Genomic DNA, 17,888 nt, shown 5'->3' on the forward strand with positions numbered 1-17,888 from the left:
AATGTTAAGACTTCCACATGATGGCGTGCTTGGTGTTGACATAATCGACGTAGCCTGGACCTCTCATCTTAGGCCTGATAGAATGAGACTTCGGCGCAGAATGAGTACGAGGAGCTCGGACAAAGGAGGAGATCCAAACTGTCAGTCTGGTCACTCTGATCGGCCCCTTGGGTCCCTGGAGATTTATGCAAACTGGTAGGAGACGACGCGGGGCAAGACCGAGAACCTGCTGGGGGACTGACATAGACGCATCTAGCCGCGGGAAACACGCCTGGATCCTCCAGGAGGCAGCTGGAGATAGTGTTGCTGGGAGAAGGATTCTAGTCAAAGTCCTGTCAGGAGAGCGTCAAGATCTACTTCCTCTTAGAATCATTTTTGAGGAACTGTGATGCGCACTAAACAAGCGTCAGTTTTGGATTAGAAACATGAAATGCGTGATACGGTCCAGAACCAGAACCAGAGCTGAGTGTGAGTCATGGAACCGACATTAGCAGCCTCTATGGACGTAATGGTAGAGGAGACTGAAGAGGACGCTGACAGAGGGAGGCTGAAGAAAGACGAGGCGATTGACTTGTCTTCCGTGCCAGAATCGGGCAATCCCTTGATTGTTCTGGGTGTCATTCGGACGTTCAGGATTTGGAATAAAACACATGAAGAGCGTTAAGAGGAGGCGAGTGAAGATTGAAATGGCTCTGAGAGTAGAGCGGCCGCATAAGATAATAAACACAGTGGGAGTTTGGTTTTTAAAGTCGGAGCTCAGCTCTCTGAGGGCAGTTTGTCTCAGTTGTCCCGATGACGTGCGACGACGGCTCGTCTGCGAACGAGAGACGACAAACAAATCTGTGAGCGGCGCCTCCCCTGAAGTATCCTGAGTGCGTTTCACCTGAACACGCGTTCATCTTACCTGTAGCAGCACTTGCCGCTGTAGAACCTCATGGGATACATGGTGCCAAGGTCATGAGGGCGATGGCGACCCCGACAGCCGTGGTCCACTGCGTTATAGTTACTGAACAACACAGCAACACAAAATCACGTTTCAAAGACACATTGGACACCAAAGAGAGCGGCGCTGCTGGCTGGCAGACGGAGGTGAACGCTTACTTGATTTCTATGAGCATGTAGTGATAGTGGAAAGAGCTCCGGCCATGTTGATGAGGACGAACGGGTTTCATCCGAGGAAGCAGGACGCTGCTAGACGACTGGAACGATGTGCCGCACAAACTGGAAGAGACAAAGACAAAAAAGAGAAGTGAGACAGTATCAGCAGATTATCGCACCGAATCGAATCCAGATGATCGAAGAGAGGAAAACAGAATAACGAAGTTTCTCATCATGAAGAAACAAATTAATCATCAATTAGAGCTGCAAGTGATTAGTCCAGATTTTCTGATTTCAGCTTTACACGTTGAATATTTTCTGGCTTTCTTTCATCCTCTGTCCGTGGACGACACAAGGATGTTCTTAACTTCATCACAACTTCGTCACAATCCTGGCAGAGTACATTTGGGTTTTGTGTTCAAGAATGGAGCATGGAAGAGTGATTTATGTGGACGGTGTCATGAAGACAGCGGCAGCTTAACAGCTGCAAAGCAGATTGAACCAAACGGCACTCGACTGAGCGAGTTCACTGAGGACGAACATCGATAACTCCTCTTCCATCAGCTGAGACCAACAGAACGCTTCAAGCTGCTAAGAAGATTTAAAAGAACAAAACAAACACAAAAGTGACCATGAAGAATTTAGACGTAGGGATGTAAACGATACACTCAACTCACGACTCGATTCACACGATTTTTTTAAATCAAAATGAGCCTACAGACAAATTATGACCAATAAAAATTATCTTTTTATTGTAGGAAAAAAATCTTTCTTTACAGAAACTCTCAACAGTTTGTGTTTTTATAAAAAGTCAGAATTTCCACTAGCCACATTTTTTCCCATGCAAAAAAGATCATCTGCTCTCAGATTATGAGAGCAACTGAATTAATTTGATCATTATTAACTAAAGCTTTAAATTAATCTCACAATGAAGTTGGGAACTTAACTACATACAAAATTATCCCAACATTTCATTACTCATTAACCCTACAAACTATTCAGGGTCTAATATGACACATTTTTTGTACATAACAATAAAAATAAAAACATTAAACTTGCGAGCACAGAGCACCTCGAGTGGGCGGAAGCCAGACACAGAAAAACAAAGAGAATCCGGTGGATTTTCAAAATAAAATACCCCGTGCAAACTGCCGGTCGTAAAAACAGACAAAGCGAAACTAATTAACTTCGTAGCATATTTACACATTAAAGCATATTTAGAAGAACATGCACCAGGAAATGTCCAAATATGAGCAGGTAAACAAAGTCTGGCGGGCTAACGCTCGCTCCGGAAACACTCCGGTGGGTTTTGAAGTCACGTGCAGACGACCAAACACGCCACCTCACGCACGCGCCGGAAGCCTGTTTTGACCAGTGAGCACGCGCTGTGCGGGTTCCCATTCGCCAAGAATCACGATTCATTTTTTCTGTCAACACCGATGCGAGTCGTCACGTTTTTGATCGATTTTTAAATCGTGTCACGATGCATCGTTACATCCCTACTCCTCAACATGATGACCTGAGCTGACCTGAGGAAAGAGACTCCTCTTCGAAGAGGAAACCAAACATTCAGCCGACCCCCCCCCCCCCCAAAAAAAACCCAAAACAACAGCCGACCCTGTCTGCTCTCTGAGTAACACACAACTCGGTTTTCCTGAAATGATTAACGGGTCAGCGAACGCATCGTCTCCGGGCGATCGGCCGCGTGCCGAGTGTCAGGTTGAATTTCCAATACATCAAGTCTGGCGGCAGCATCGAGCGCTGTCACGAGCATGAGGAGCCACGGAGGACGCAGGTGGTCGAAGATTGTTTTAAAAACAAACTATGACACGGACGTCAACGCGATTAATGTCAAATGTGTCATTCAGAGAATCGCGTGTTTGTGTCACGGGGACGGCTGAAGAAGGAGGAGGAAGGACGACGAGCTCACTTAATTCAGTCGGGTAAGATGGACGGCAAGACAAGCGGTGACGAGGTCCAGTGACTCGTCAGGCTGAGCACGGGTTATGATTCACTGCTGGACGCTGCGTTCACATCAAACCCACCGAGTCGGTTTGCAGTCCTGAAACTGAGTCCACCGTGTTTTGATCGATGGGTTCCCCGCGCAGATCCTAAAACATGGCTTCATGTTTCTGTTGTGGAGAAGTTGCTGAGTCAAAGGTCAAAGGTCAGGAGTTCAGAAAGTGTTCAGGAGCCCTGATGTCTGATGCTGGATTATTTATTGAATTAGAGACACTCTCAAGTTGATCAGAAGTGCCTGAGTTCGGTCCTCACATTCTGCCCAACTCATCCTGGTGGATCGACTTTAAACCCAAGAAACAGCACAAATACTACACGCCCAGAATGAGTCACAGAGAATGTCTTTACCCATGGAGGTGTTATTGGTCAGCGATGTTCTAGTCTGGAGACACAGATGTCTGTTTACGCAGATTGGACCGTCAACACAAGCTATTATTATGTCAATGAAGGCAGCAACAGGTCTCTGTGACCCTGGACACCACAGTGTGAGATAGACTGGCACCTACTGTTCCCAACCAAAGCCAAACAACTAATACTGCGTGAGACCTCAAGGCCCACAGGACCGCAAGCCCGACAAACGGGACCTCAAGGCCCACACGGGACCCGTTAACCTCAGGAGAGAAAGTCCACAACAGTTTCGACTCGAGGCTGACGTACATTCGATAATTTCTCAACAGCAGCATCATCTTTAAATTAACAGCACGGGTTCGCCTCGTCGAGTCTTAGTCACTCTTCATTATGCGGATAGTCGCAGAAAAAACAACCGTAAACTCTGATCAAACTATTTTCACTTAAAATGCTCAGAATGAACCGGTCCATTATTTATCCACTGTGCCACATTACAGTGAAACTGATAACTGAGTAAAAACATCCTGATGACTCGAGAGCGAGACAGAAGAAAGAAAAAGTGCTGAGTTGGGATGAGACCGACAATCCCCGATCCATAATCCCTTTTGATGCATTGATATAATTTGACACGTGACCTTGTGTGTGTGTTAATCCAGACACGCTGCAGACGAGAGCGACGGATAAAGCTCAGAGACAAACACTCGATACTCGAGCTGTTGGCTTCACACTGGACCAGAAACATCCCTGCAGACTGTCTAAAACCTGGACGTAGTCTCCGGACGTCCCCGCAGACTGTCTAAAACCTGGACGTAGTCCCGTGACGTCCCCAGCAGAGCTAAAACCTGGACGTAGTCTCTGTGACGTCCCACAGACTGTCTAAAACCTGGACGTAGTCTCCCTGGCATCCCCGCAGACTGTCTAAAACCTGGACTTAGTCTCTGTGACGTCCCCGCAGACTGTCTAAAACCTGGACGTAGTCTCTGTGACGTCCCCAACAGACTGTCTAAAACCTGACGTAGTCTCGAATCCCTGCAGACGTCTAAAACCTGGACGTAGTCGCTGTGCGTCCCCACAGAGCTGTCTAAAACCTGGACTTGTCTGCTTGACGTCCCCGCAGACTGTCTAAAACCTGAGACGTATCTTCCTGCGTGACGTCCTCCCAGACTGTCTAAAACCTGGACGTAGTCTGCCGTGACGTCCCCGGGAGAGCAGACTGTCTAAAAACCTGGACGTAGTCCTGTGACGCCCCACAGACTGTCTAAAACACTGGACGTAGTGTCCGTGACGTCCCCGCAGACTGTCTAAAACTGGACGTTGGTCTTGTGACGTCCCACAGACTTCTAAAACATCTGGACGTTGTCCTCGTGACGTCCCCACAGACTGTCCTAAACTGGACGTTGTCTCTGAGACGTCCCCGCAGACTGTTAAAACCTGGACGTAGTCTCCGTGACGTCCTCCAGACTGTCTAAAACCTGGACGTAGTCTCCGTGAGCGTCCCCGCAGACGGTCCTAAAACCTGGACGTAGTGTCCGTAGACGTCCCCGCAGACTATCTACACCTGGACGTTCTGTCCGGACGTCCCGGGGGGGGGAAAGGGGGGGAACGAAAACGGAGAAGGAGGGAAGAAGAGAGGGGGGGAAAAAGAAAAACAGACGTGTTCGACTGACGCCGCTATTAACTGAGTGAGTGTCCCGTGACGTCCCGCAGACTGTCTAAAAAACGCGGTGTGAACGAGGGGTATGTATACCCGTTGACAGTCCAGAGGCAGGGGGAACTGTGCTCAAAGACCTGTGGAACTAAGTCAGCACGTGCGTCACCCAACTGCTAAAACCATTGACTATGGATCGCGTGAGTCTCAAGTTTGTGAGCCGTGGTAGCTAGGTGCTAACAAAATAAGCCAATCTGAACGCCAGCCTAAGTCAAGTGCAAAGCGTCAATCCTCACTCTTACCTGCATAACTTAAGCCTATAATATAATGTGAACAGGTGAGTTGTATAAATTCACCCCATACAGTTGTCATGAACTGGGAATTAGCTACAGAGACCAAAACTGTTTTTTTTACCAGACTGTAAACATGTTTATTTCGCTGTGAAGTTGGACATTTGGACATGGGGACTTATGGAGACTGACTCACTCTGGAGCAGCCTAGGGGACGTTAGAGGAACTGCAGTTTGTAGCACTTCCACATTGGAGCCACAGAAGTTGCTGCTTGGAAAAAGATGAGGTCGAGTTAGGGGACATGTCAGTTGTTGGTAGTTTTCCTCGGAGCAGTGTGAACGTACAGATGTTTCTCACACCTGGCTGAAAACATGAACAGGTATGTAACACGAGACGACGAGAGCGAAGATCAACAAAATTCCCTGTTATCTGTGTCACACATTAAAAAAATATCTGCCATCCTCCACACACCACACACACACACACACACACACACACACACACACACACACACACAGGCCTCTGGGGTGACCGACAGAGCAGCAGGCTTATATAAACCAGTTGAGGCCCCCAGACCCTGCTGAGGTTTAAGTAGGGACAGACTATTAAACACAGACAGTAACACACACACACACACACACGCACGCACACACACCACATGCAAACACACACGGAATATACAGACTGCACACAAACTGCGTGTATGAAGGCATACAATAGTCCTCTCCACACCACACACACCAGTCACCACACACACACACACACACACACACACGACACAACAACAGAGGCTGGGACGTCCTGTTCATTTCTGCCCTCTCAGCCAATCACAGCTCAGCTCTGCTGCACACTCTCCAGGCTGTCCGCCCGAGTAACCTGAACCGACTGAGCAGTGTGTGTTGTGTGTGTGTTGTGTGTGTGTGTGTGTGTGTGTGTCATGTGGGAATAACACAGTGGGATGTAATATTTCATCACACAGTCGACGCGTGAGCATCAGTTCTGCTCTAGAGTCAGTCTATGCGTTCTTGGGCAACATAAAGGAGGTCAGTGAGGCCGTTGAGGACTTTTATTCTTTTTATTTATCAACGATTCGTTTATTAATAACGGACAATGTGCTCAAGGCCGAAGCTCGAGAGGACGCCGTGTTTCTTCTTATTGTTCTCTGAGCTCTCAGACGTCCAGGAAAGACGTAAATTGTTGGTCTGAGGATAGAATCACAGTGGGATACATAACCCAGGGAAAAGCCAGTGCAGAAACACTCAGGTTAAATTAAGTAATCGGCGCGCTTCAAATGAAGCAGAAAATCACAACGTTGATCTTTTTTAAAATCCTCCGTCAGCGGCGAGTTTCAATCACGCCTGTACGTCTCCTGCCTCTAATGCAAAGATCATAACATTGGTATGTTACGTTAAACCCTCACTGTGGTTAGCTCGGTCAGCGTGTCGCGAACTGAACTGACTCAGCCCGGGCGCCAGGAGCCAAACCCGGAAGAAAACCCCGGCAGGCGCTGTGTTCATTTTGTAGACTGACACTGCCGTTCAGAGGTTTCTGTCGCTGTGTTCACGTTAGACTGGACACTGCGGTTCAGAGGTTCTGTTGCGGTGGTTCACTGTTAGACTGGGACACTGCCGGTTCAGAGGTTCTGTTTGCTGTGGATTCACTGGTTAGACTGGACACTGGCCGTTCAGAGGGTCTTGGTGCTGTGTTCACTGTTAGACTGGACACTGCTGGTTTCGGAAGTTGGAGTCAAGTTTTTTGATGTAATGAAGTTTCCTGATCACTGAAGATGGTGAAACACTTGTTGAATGCCCAAACCTGGATCAGCCAAAGAGTAAATGGAAAAGCCTAAAAACAGCCCTCGACCTCCAGAAAAAAAAAAAAAATATATATATTGTTTAATTGTTTTAAAAAAATGGAAAGACAAACATGTTGCTTACTTCGACAACAATCCTGATCTGTGACCGAAAGCTACGATTGATCAGTGTATAAAGACCGAGGCGTGTTTCTAAATGACCTCTAGTTTTGGTAGCTTTGTTTTCTGCCTCTTGTCCAGAGGGGTGGAGTGAAGAGGTTAAAACCTAAAACCATCCACAGGCTTTTTCTTTTTCTCTGACTGGCATAAAAATCTGCAGGAAGCAGAAAACGTTTGCGGTTCTTTGGGGAAACATTTAGCATCAACAGAATTTAAGAGATTTTCAAAGTGTCAGTTTCCAACACGAGTATCAGGTGACCAGAAACCATCAGTGGTCAGACGTTTAGCTCAGAAACAATCTAACCCCAACCCACCTCGAGGAAACGAACAAACAAGGTCTGACTTCATGTTAAGACGAACCCTGAAGTGCTTTCTGTCTGCACAACTGGAACTCGCAGTATCGTACATCGTGTTTTCAGACAAATCTTAAAATCAAACACGTTATTTATTTATGTTTTTTGTGTCTGACTTTAAACTTTTAAACACTTTCCACGATTCGTCACCTGAACATGAGTTATCGTTCAGTATCGTCCGTTATGGGATCTGTATCGTGCGTTATCGGATCTTTATCGTGCGTTATGGGATCTGTATTGTCCGTTATCGGATCTTTATCGTCCGTTATCGGATCTTTATCGTCCGTTATCGGATCTGTATCGTCCGTTATCGGATCTGTATCGTCCGTTATCGGATCTGTAGCGTCCATTATGGGATCTGTATCGTCCGTTATCGGATCTGTATCGTGCGTTATCGGATCTTTATCGTGCGTTATGGATCTTTATCGTCCGTTATCGGATCTGTATCGTCCGTTAGCGGATCTGTATCGTCCGTTAGCGGATCTGTATCGTCCGTTATCGGATCTGTATCGTCCGTTATGGGATCTGTATCGTCCGTTATCGGATCTGTATCGTCCGTTATGGATCTGTTTTCATTCATTACAGTCATACATCCGTTATCAGATTTGTTCTGCATGTAAAGTTACAGTTTTTGTCAAAGGAGTGTGGTGGCTTTGAAGAGACCAACATAAACACTAAATAATCGTAATACAGACTTGGACTCATATTGAAGTCCACAGCAGGACATCGCTTAGCTTGATGCTGGTCCTCCTGTCTTCTTCAACCTCCTCTACTGTAGGGAACACAGTGACTCTGTGAGGGAAGCTTTGAAAGGTGATCAGTCAGCGATGGATGAAGTGTAGTTTTACCAGAAGAGCACTGATAACAGTGACCTGTGACCTCTGACCCTTAAACCCAGGTCACTGTACTCTTTAACTGATCTTACATCTGTTTCTGAGAAGCTCAGTCAATGAATCAACCTGACCCTGTGACCTCAGGTCCACCTCACGACGTCACGGGACGACCATATGTGCCACACCTGGACACACACACACACACACACACACACTGTATGCAGTGACACACAGGATGTGTGTGTGTGTTGACTCAGTGTAAGTGGATCCTTCCTGTTTCCACCTGAAACTCAAATCTGCTGATGAAGGAGAGAGAGAGAGAGAAAGAGAGAGAGAGAGAGAGAGAGAGAGAGAGAGAGAGAGAGAGAGAGGGGAAGACAAGGAAGATGTTCTTACCTTCGACTCAGATCAGCCACGTGTTCCTGAAGCCAGCTGCTGCTCGCCGCTGCAGACAGAGAACGACAACTTCAACTCTCTGATTTACAGATCAGAACTGAATCTGACGTTAGCAGGTTAACAGAACCTGGCTGGTTCTGTCGCTGTGTTCACTGTTAGACTGGACACTGCTGGTTCAGAGGTTCTGTCGCTGTGTTCACTGTTAGACTGGACACTGCTAGTTCTGGAAGTTTGGGAAATTTTGGTTTAAATGTGTTGAAAAGTGATTTTCAGTATGAACCTCGCAGATGTTTTCTAATCGTTCATCACAGTTTGAATTATTTCAATTATTTCATTGATCACATGTTCAGGTGTGGAGCTCGTTCAGCGCTGCACCTTTTGCACCTGTGGGCCGCGATGTGAACTGGAGTATAAAGTCTCTGTGATCTGACATGAACCGAGGAAGTTTCAGAAACAACTTCTACTTCAACGCTGCGTTAAATATTCAAACAGCTGTTTAATTTCACTATAGATTCAATCGCCTTCTGAACATGGGACAGCTGGTTCGTCTGCTCAAATGTCTTAATTTCAGGCTCTAACTCTGCCTAGAATAGTATGGGAGGAAGTATCGCCCACTCGTCTTTAAATAAAGATAAGCGCTCTCGCTCGGCTGCGTCGTCCCACCTTTAATGTCTGATGACACGGCGAGGCCTGGAGGCTCGGCGCTTCACGTGTGTGTGTGTGTGTGTGTCTGTTTGTTTGTTTTGAGTCAGTCCAAACAAACATTTTAATGCAGTGACTTATTTATGATCTGTGTGTGCAACCGCCATGTTTCTGAGTGTGTGTTGGCATGTCGCTGCCACACACACTACATTACCGCCGTCTGGAACACCGTTATGTAACACACTTTTAGTCTCGCTCCATCAGAGAGAGTGTGTGTGTGTGGTGTGTGTGTAATGAGTGAGAGAGATTGTGTGTGTGTTTTGGTAAAGTTAAGTGCCTGTGTGTGTTTGTGTGTAGTTTGTGTAGTTTCGTCCCCCTCCCGTCCCAAAATGTCAGATGTTAAGTGATGTTGAGACTGCAGCTCTAACACACACACACACACACACACACACTGACCTCATTCATCACCAGACTGTTCATGCCGACAGTGAGTCAGAAAGGAGAGGAAACAAGGAATGAGAGAGGAGAGATGAAGGAGAGGAGTAGTTGGGTCTCAGTGAGGTTAATATGTCTCGGGGGTCAGCGCTGTCCTGGCCTGCCCTCCCAGAATGCATCTGTACAGCTATGTGTGTGTGTGTGTGTGTGTTTACATGTGAAGGAGGTGACCAACAATAGAGTGACAAACTGCTGACACTTGCAATCATGTACGTCAACGTTTTTTTTATGTCGGGGTCTAACCTCTGATCCTGTGTCACGTCGGGGTCTAACCTCTGATCCTGGGTCACGTTGGGGTCTAACCTCTGATCCTGCGTCACGTCGGGGTCTAACCTCTGATCCTGTGTCACGTCGGGGTCTAACCTCTGATCCTGCGTCACGTCGGGGTCTAACCTCTGATCCTGCGTCACGTCGGGGTCTAACCTCTGATCCTGCGTCACGTCGGGGTCTAACCTCTGATCCTGCGTCACGTCGGGGTCTAACCTCTGATCCTGCGTCACGTCGGGGTCTAACCTCTGATCCTGCGTCACGTCGGGGTCTAACCTCTGATCCTGCGTCACGTCGGGGTCTAACCTCTGATCCTGCGTCACGTCGGGGTCTAACCTCTGATCCTGCGTCACGTCGGGGTCTAACCTCTGATCCTGCGTCACGTCGGGGTCTAACCTCTGATCCTGCGTCACGTCGGGGTCTAACCTCTGATCCTGCGTCACGTCGGGGTCTAACCTCTGATCCTGCGTCACGTCGGGGTCTAACCTCTGATCCTGCGTCACGTCGGGGTCTAACCTCTGATCCTGCGTCACGTCGGGGTCTAACCTCTGATCCTGCGTCACGTCGGGGTCTAACCTCTGATCCTGCGTCACGTCGGGGTCTAACCTCTGATCCTGCGTCACGTCGGGGTCTAACCTCTGATCCTGCGTCACGTCGGGGTCTAACCTCTGATCCTGCGTCACGTCGGGGTCTAACCTCTGATCCTGCGTCACGTCGGGGTCTAACCTCTGATCCTGCGTCACGTCGGGGTCTAACCTCTGATCCTGCGTCACGTCGGGGTCTAACCTCTGATCCTGTGTCACGTTGGGGTCTAACCTCTGATCCTGCGTCACGTCGGGGTCTAACCTCTGATCCTGCGTCACGTCGGGGTCTAACCTCTGATCCTGCGTCACGTCGGGGTCTAACCTCTGATCCTGCGTCACGTCGGGGTCTAACCTCTGATCCTGCGTCACGTCGGGGTCTAACCTCTGATCCTGCGTCACGTCGGGGTCTAACCTCTGATCCTGCGTCACGTCGGGGTCTAACCTCTGATCCTGCGTCACGTCGGGGTCTAACCTCTGATCCTGCGTCACGTCGGGGTCTAACCTCTGATCCTGCGTCACGTCGGGGTCTAACCTCTGATCCTGCGTCACGTCGGGGTCTAACCTCTGATCCTGCGTCACGTCGGGGTCTAACCTCTGATCCTGCGTCACGTCGGGGTCTAACCTCTGATCCTGCGTCACGTCGGGGTCTAACCTCTGATCCTGCGTCACGTCGGGGTCTAACCTCTGATCCTGCGTCACGTCGGGGTCTAACCTCTGATCCTGCGTCACGTCGGGGTCTAACCTCTGATCCTGCGTCACGTCGGGGTCTAACCTCTGATCCTGCGTCACGTCGGGGTCTAACCTCTGATCCTGCGTCACGTCGGGGTCTAACCTCTGATCCTGCGTCACGTCGGGGTCTAACCTCTGATCCTGCGTCACGTCGGGGTCTAACCTCTGATCCTGCGTCACGTCGGGGTCTAACCTCTGATCCTGCGTCACGTCGGGGTCTAACCTCTGATCCTGCGTCACGTCGGGGTCTAACCTCTGATCCTGCGTCACGTCGGGGTCTAACCTCTGATCCTGCGTCACGTCAGGGTCTAACCTCTGATCCTGTGTCACGTCAGGGTCTAACCTCTGATCCTGTGTCACGTTGGGGTCTAAGCTCTGATACCGCGTCACGTCGGGGTCTAACCTCTGATCCTGTGTCACGTTGGGGTCTAACCTCTGATACCGCGTCACATCGGGGTCTAACCTCATATCCTGCATCACGTCGGGGTCTAACCTCTGATCCGGTGTCACGTCAGGGTCTAACCTCTGATCCTGTGTCACGTCAGGGTCTAACCTCTGATCCTGTGTCATGTTGTGGTCTAACCTCCGATCCTGATCTTGCGTCACGTCGGGGTCTAACCTCTGATCCTGCGTCACGTCAGGGTCTAACCTCTGGTCCTATGTCACGTTGTGGTCTAACCTCTGATCCTGTGTCACGTCGTGGTCTAACCTCTGATCCTGCGTCACGTCGGGGTCTAACCTCTGATCCTGGGTCACGTTGGGGTCTAACCTCTGATCCTGTGTTAGTGTCTAACAGAGACGTTTCATCTGACTTTAATAATCCTTAAGAGCTCCCCAGTGTGATGGAGGATTTTTCAAACTCAGCTGAACGTGGATAAATCCAGCCTGACTCAGTCATCGGTGTGATGTTGGGATGAACTGGGTTAACTGGGAGGGTTACCTTCTGAGACGTAGGCGAACGGTTTGTTCCGGACGGAGAGAAGAGTCAACAGGTTGAAGAAGAGAGCGACGAACGTCCCGACCAACAGACGACCACTGCAGAGAGAGAGAGAGTCTTCATCATCAGCTGATTTAATGAACAGTATGAACAGCAACACATCCCGAGGTGTTCCCATCTTCGAGGAGGACTCTATAGTCCATCTAGCCTGGGAACGTCTCAGGATCCTCCAGGAGGACCTGCAGCCCCCACAGCCTGATCCTGGATAAGAAGAAGTAGACGAATGGATGGATGATTTTACTGTTACAGGCTTCAAATTAAAGATTTTAGGTCTGCTTCAAACTCCACGTGCGGCTTATCACGGCCAGCCATGTGGTCAGTTTAGGGATAAGAATATTCAAATAGACACGTTTGTACTGCCTGGTTTTAGCAAAAAGGTGCCATGTCTGTAAAATGAAAGCTTGTGGGCATCCAAAAAAATGTTTCTTAATCAGGATTTAGAGGTCGAAGGACGGCTTTGAGGATGGGAATGCCAGTTTTACGTCGCTAAAGTTGAACCTGACTTTGAAGAGTTAGCAGGACACGACTGGTCCCAATGGATGCCTCGTTGACCAGCCTCTGACAGGTCAGCTGAAGATGACGGAAAAAGCCGTTTCCCCCCAATTCTTGTAAAATATTGTGACCGTTTGAGTATAAAATGAATCCTAACTCTGAAATAAACAGACACACACACACTGTACTCTTCATACACTAATCACATGGGACAATCCATTTAAGAGCCTAAAAACTGGTCCAAACAATCAGCGGGAGGCGACCCGACGGTGAGACACAATAACGTGGTGATAAACACCGCCCCCCCGCTCCCACCTCCCTCTAAGAACAGATTAAAGAGAGAGAGAGAGAGGATGTGTGTGTTGGTCTCTCTATCCAGCAGACACCTGTCCCTCCGTCCAATCACATCCACTCAGGGGGACGAGGGGGGTAATCTCGTCACAGGAGACAGGTTTAAGTCTCGCTGTGTTTTAGGCTAGAAAAGCCGCCGATAATCTGTTTTATTATGGAGAGATGATGAAGAGGAAGAGAGAGGAAGACGGACGGACGGACGTTAAAGCAACAAACTGACGTCTGTGACCTCCTGCTGACCCACACTGACCTGTGATCAGGTGACTCTGTCATTCGTACGTCTGTCCTCACACTCTGTAACCTACGCTGCCAACTGTAGCTGCTGTTAGATAATGTTAGTTCAGTCTGTTAGCCGGGCTGTCCGGACTGTGAGCGAGTCTCTTCTGTTTGTCTGACCCAAATGTTTGTGATGTTCTGTTCGACAACAGCTGGCACTGTGTGTGTGTGTGTGTGTGTGTGTGTGTGTGTATCATGTTGATGAGGGAGTTTGTGGTAAAACACTTACGTATGGACCTCAGGCTGCTCCATGAAGCGCTCCACACTGAAACAAAACACAAACAGTCAACAGCACCGACCAGGTGTGTGTGTGTGTGTGTGTGTGTGTGTGTGTGTGTGTGATGGAGACAAATGAAATTAATCCAAGGAGACAAGGAGCGAAGAAAGAGCGAAAACAGGAAATACATGAACACAGAGTCCTCATGACGTGTTGTCACGTACAGGCGTGTTCAGCTCTGATCAATGCTGTGCGTCCTCAGTAATAATATACCATCTGTATTAATGTAATAAAAACTCACTGCATAACATAATATGACTTATAACTATGAGGTGTTGCTATGGTTACCCTCGGGTAATTGAAAACAATAAAACTGTCGATCTGAACCTTCCAATCAGAAACCAGCACGACACATGAGCGTCACCTGTGTGTGTGTGTGTGTGTGTGTGGTTATTCTGCATATCTACCCCTCCCAACCCTGAGATCTGACTGCAAGACAACCCCGCACAGGGGTGGCCTGGAGGTGTGTGTGTGTCAGAATGACGGACACAGCGAGACACTGACATTCCCACAGCCCTCGAACATGGAGTAGTTCACACCTCACATGACCGGCCCTTTAAAGCATCACTGTGTTCTCAGAAGAGGAAGAAGAAGAAGAAGAAGAAGAAGAAGAAGAAGAAGAAGAAGAAGAAGAAGAAGAAGAAGAAGAAGAAGAAGAAGAGTTTGTTTCCTCAGATAGTCCGCTTCATTTAGAAGTCAGGTGTGAAAGCTCGTCTGAACCCTGGTGCTGTTCGTTTACAGTGGGAAACCCACACAGACCATCCAGAAAACCTACGAGAGGAAATGACCTTGTTCTGCGTCTGTGTAACCATAGCAACACGTCGTAGTCTCTTGCTCTCCGCCGTCTTTTTCGTACCGCTTTGCTATATCTCTTTTTTTCTTCTTGGTCAGTCAGTGCTCGTTTCAGCAATACTGCCCCCAAACGAGCAGCTGTTGTCACAGAGACTACGTCCAGGTTTTAGACAGTCTGTGGGACGTCACGGAGACTACGTCCAGGTTTTAGACAGTCTGCGGGGACGTCAGATTGTTCAATAATCCGTTTTTGATTAAATTAAAATCTTTGTGCAGATGTGCAGAGAATATCCTCTGGTCCAATTATTGCATTTTTTAAATAGTTTGAGACGGCAGTGAAATTAATCAAGAGGACAAAGGAGAGAAACGATTGGAAATATTAATTATTTTGTTGAGTCACAGAAAGAGAATAATTGAAATTTTAATTGAGACAGACAGAGCGACAAAGGCAGAGACATGGAATCTTAATCTGACTCTAAACGCTGGTTTGATTCACTGTCAAGTTCAACATTGCTGATTCGAGTGTGTTTGTGCAAGTGTGTGTGTGTGTGTGTGTGTTAGGGAGATATACACACCTCTCCTTCAGGATGAACAATGCTCCCAGCTGGACGAGTACCGTGGACGCAAAAACCGCCAAAACCTCCAGTCGTTCAAACCTGTAGAGACAGGAAGAGTGAGCGAGCAAGAAGCCGCCGGACAAGAGTAAATGTGGGACTGACTTTTAGTGGTTGGTGAGAGCTTGGTGAAATAAAAGGCTGAAAGACAGACGCCGAGCTGGGCTGACTGCTGCTGGACTAGGCAGTGATATCAGCTGCTGCTGGGGACCTGGTTGATGGTTGATCATCAGTAATGTAATCAAAACTTTATATGTTGCTTTAATTTTATTTCATGATTAGATGCATCACTCTCAGTTTACTGGACGACATCAACAAAGCGTCACCATCGATACACAGCTGTAACTGCTGCTGACCTTCTGAACTTGTGACCAGGTCACAGGGTCGATCCTGTCAAAGTCTGTCCAGGATCAGCAGCTTTGTCTCAGTGAGTGGTTCACTGGGCTTATGGGGTTAAAACCTGACGTTCTGTCAGTGATCTGATGGTCCAACGCTCTACATAAAACCACTAAACTGAGCTTCTGCCCGAGCGAAGGGAGGTGCATGCATGGATTAAAGCCAAAGTGTGATTACATACATGCAGATGGTGAAGAGGGTGACGTGAGGACATTGCACTAATGAATCAAGAGATAGTAATATTAAAATCATACAGGAGGTGCAATGACTCAAGCTTTAACGGCTCCATGTTCTGTCATTTTGTCTCCACAATGAAGGGTTGTTTTCTGTCATTACGGTTCCATCATATCTGCTAATTATTTTTATGTTTTAGACAGTCTGTGGGGACGTCACGGAGACTACGTCCAGGTTTTAGACAGTCACAGAGACTACGTCCAGGTTTTAGACAGTCACAGAGACTACATCCAGGTTTTAGACAGTCTTTGTGCCAGCGTCTCATGTTGATAGGTTAATAGGTCGTCTCTGCACGCACATCCGTACATACTTCGTGAACCTTCGAAGACTTGGCGCCCATGCTGCAGGGTCAAAGGTCACGCTCTGCACAGCCAACAGCCTGTAGTTAATCTATATGGGCGCCACTTAGAAAACCTGCTGTCTGCTTGATTATTAGTTAATTAACTGGTTAGTTGACAACAATAAAAGAAATTGACAACTATTTTAAGATAGATTACATTTACTTTATTTATCCCAGAAGTGCCAAACATCCAAATCTGAGTTCAGCTGAAAATCTTTGTTTTCATGACATTTTATGGCGCACAACAACTAGTTGATTGATCGATTCCACAGCAGTTGAGTGTGACAGTGGTTCATAAGTATTTCCTCCACTAACTGAAGGATGTCAGTAATATCTCTCACTAAAGCTAACCTCATTAGATTTCAGCTTGTAGATGAGCTGAAGTGGATCAGTCTAATTCCTGGCTAGCGTTGGACGATGCTCGTGTTTCTGAGCTGTTCAGATGATCCGACAGTAACAGAAGCTTTTATGTCGATACAACATCTGTGTTTACAGTGTGTGTGTGTGTGTAAACACAGATGGCTCTAATGATGATCATCTCATTATTAAAAGGTACAGTGGATGATGAGACAAAGGGTCACCACAACAGAAGAGAAGTGAAGTGCTATATAAATAAATAAAGTTTAATTTAAATCAGTTTCATGGCTTTTGAGACAAAAAAATACAAAAAACAAACAAAAAGAATCGAAAATTCAAAAGAAAACGACACATCAGGTGTTTAAACGTCTGATTAATGACGTTTCTGCATGGAGACAAACATCTTAATTTAAACTCACCCAAACGAGTAGACCTGGCTGGGTTTCTTCATGGTCACCCAGGAGCTGATGAGACACGTGATCAAACTGCAGACCAGAAAAACATTAAAAATAAGTTACAGACGGAGACACAGAAAGACAAGAAAAGGACAAATAAAGACACCAGGACACGAGAGAGGTCAGCTGAAGTTCACTTCTTGTTTAATTTATCTTTTATTCATCACGATCTCATGATTCATTTTTCATGAGTACAGATTCTCCATGAAAACAGCAGCACAGACTTATTTCACATCAAATGAACTCTGTTTTCTAAAATAATGAATAACATTAAACGGCAGCTCAAACCCTTTAAATGAATTATATTTATTATATCATGTCAGACTACCTGAGACAGGAAATTATATTTTTGCTTGAAAACAACTGAATTATCAAAACTGCTGCCACTAACCAATAAAGTGACAGATTATTTCAGCTTGTATGCACTCACCTGAAGAGGTCGAAGATGGTGAGGTACGTGTACGCCGTTAAAGCTGAAAGGACAGAAAAAGAAACAAATATCATCACAAGTCAACGATGCAGGTGAAATATTAGATCAGCGAATCAGGTGGGACTTCAAAAGACGTCTTTGCTTAAAATGTTTCGAATGATTCGATGATGGAAAAGTGAAAACAACTGGCTCCAAAACTCAGT

At 47.2% G+C, this 17,888-nt stretch overlaps 1 protein-coding gene across 1 annotated transcript in view; it reads right to left on the reverse strand.

Annotated features, from left to right (window-relative positions):
* The window catches only part of slc30a6 (solute carrier family 30 member 6), a 53,887-nt gene that overhangs the window by 16,257 nt on the left and 19,742 nt on the right, over positions 1–17,888 (reverse strand). Inside the window, exons 5-10 of the mRNA XM_010754253.3 lie at positions 17,686–17,728; positions 17,220–17,285; positions 15,435–15,515; positions 14,020–14,055; positions 12,615–12,709; positions 8,958–9,006 (exon numbers count right to left, since the gene is read on the reverse strand). Of these exons, the coding sequence (XP_010752555.1) occupies positions 8,958–9,006; positions 12,615–12,709; positions 14,020–14,055; positions 15,435–15,515; positions 17,220–17,285; positions 17,686–17,728 (370 nt within the window). The remainder of the gene's footprint in view (positions 1–8,957; positions 9,007–12,614; positions 12,710–14,019; positions 14,056–15,434; positions 15,516–17,219; positions 17,286–17,685; positions 17,729–17,888) is intronic.

The sequence above is a fragment of the Larimichthys crocea genome, unplaced genomic scaffold (assembly GCF_000972845.2).
Source record: "Larimichthys crocea isolate SSNF unplaced genomic scaffold, L_crocea_2.0 scaffold417, whole genome shotgun sequence".
In the NCBI taxonomy this organism is placed as follows: domain Eukaryota; kingdom Metazoa; phylum Chordata; class Actinopteri; family Sciaenidae; genus Larimichthys; species Larimichthys crocea.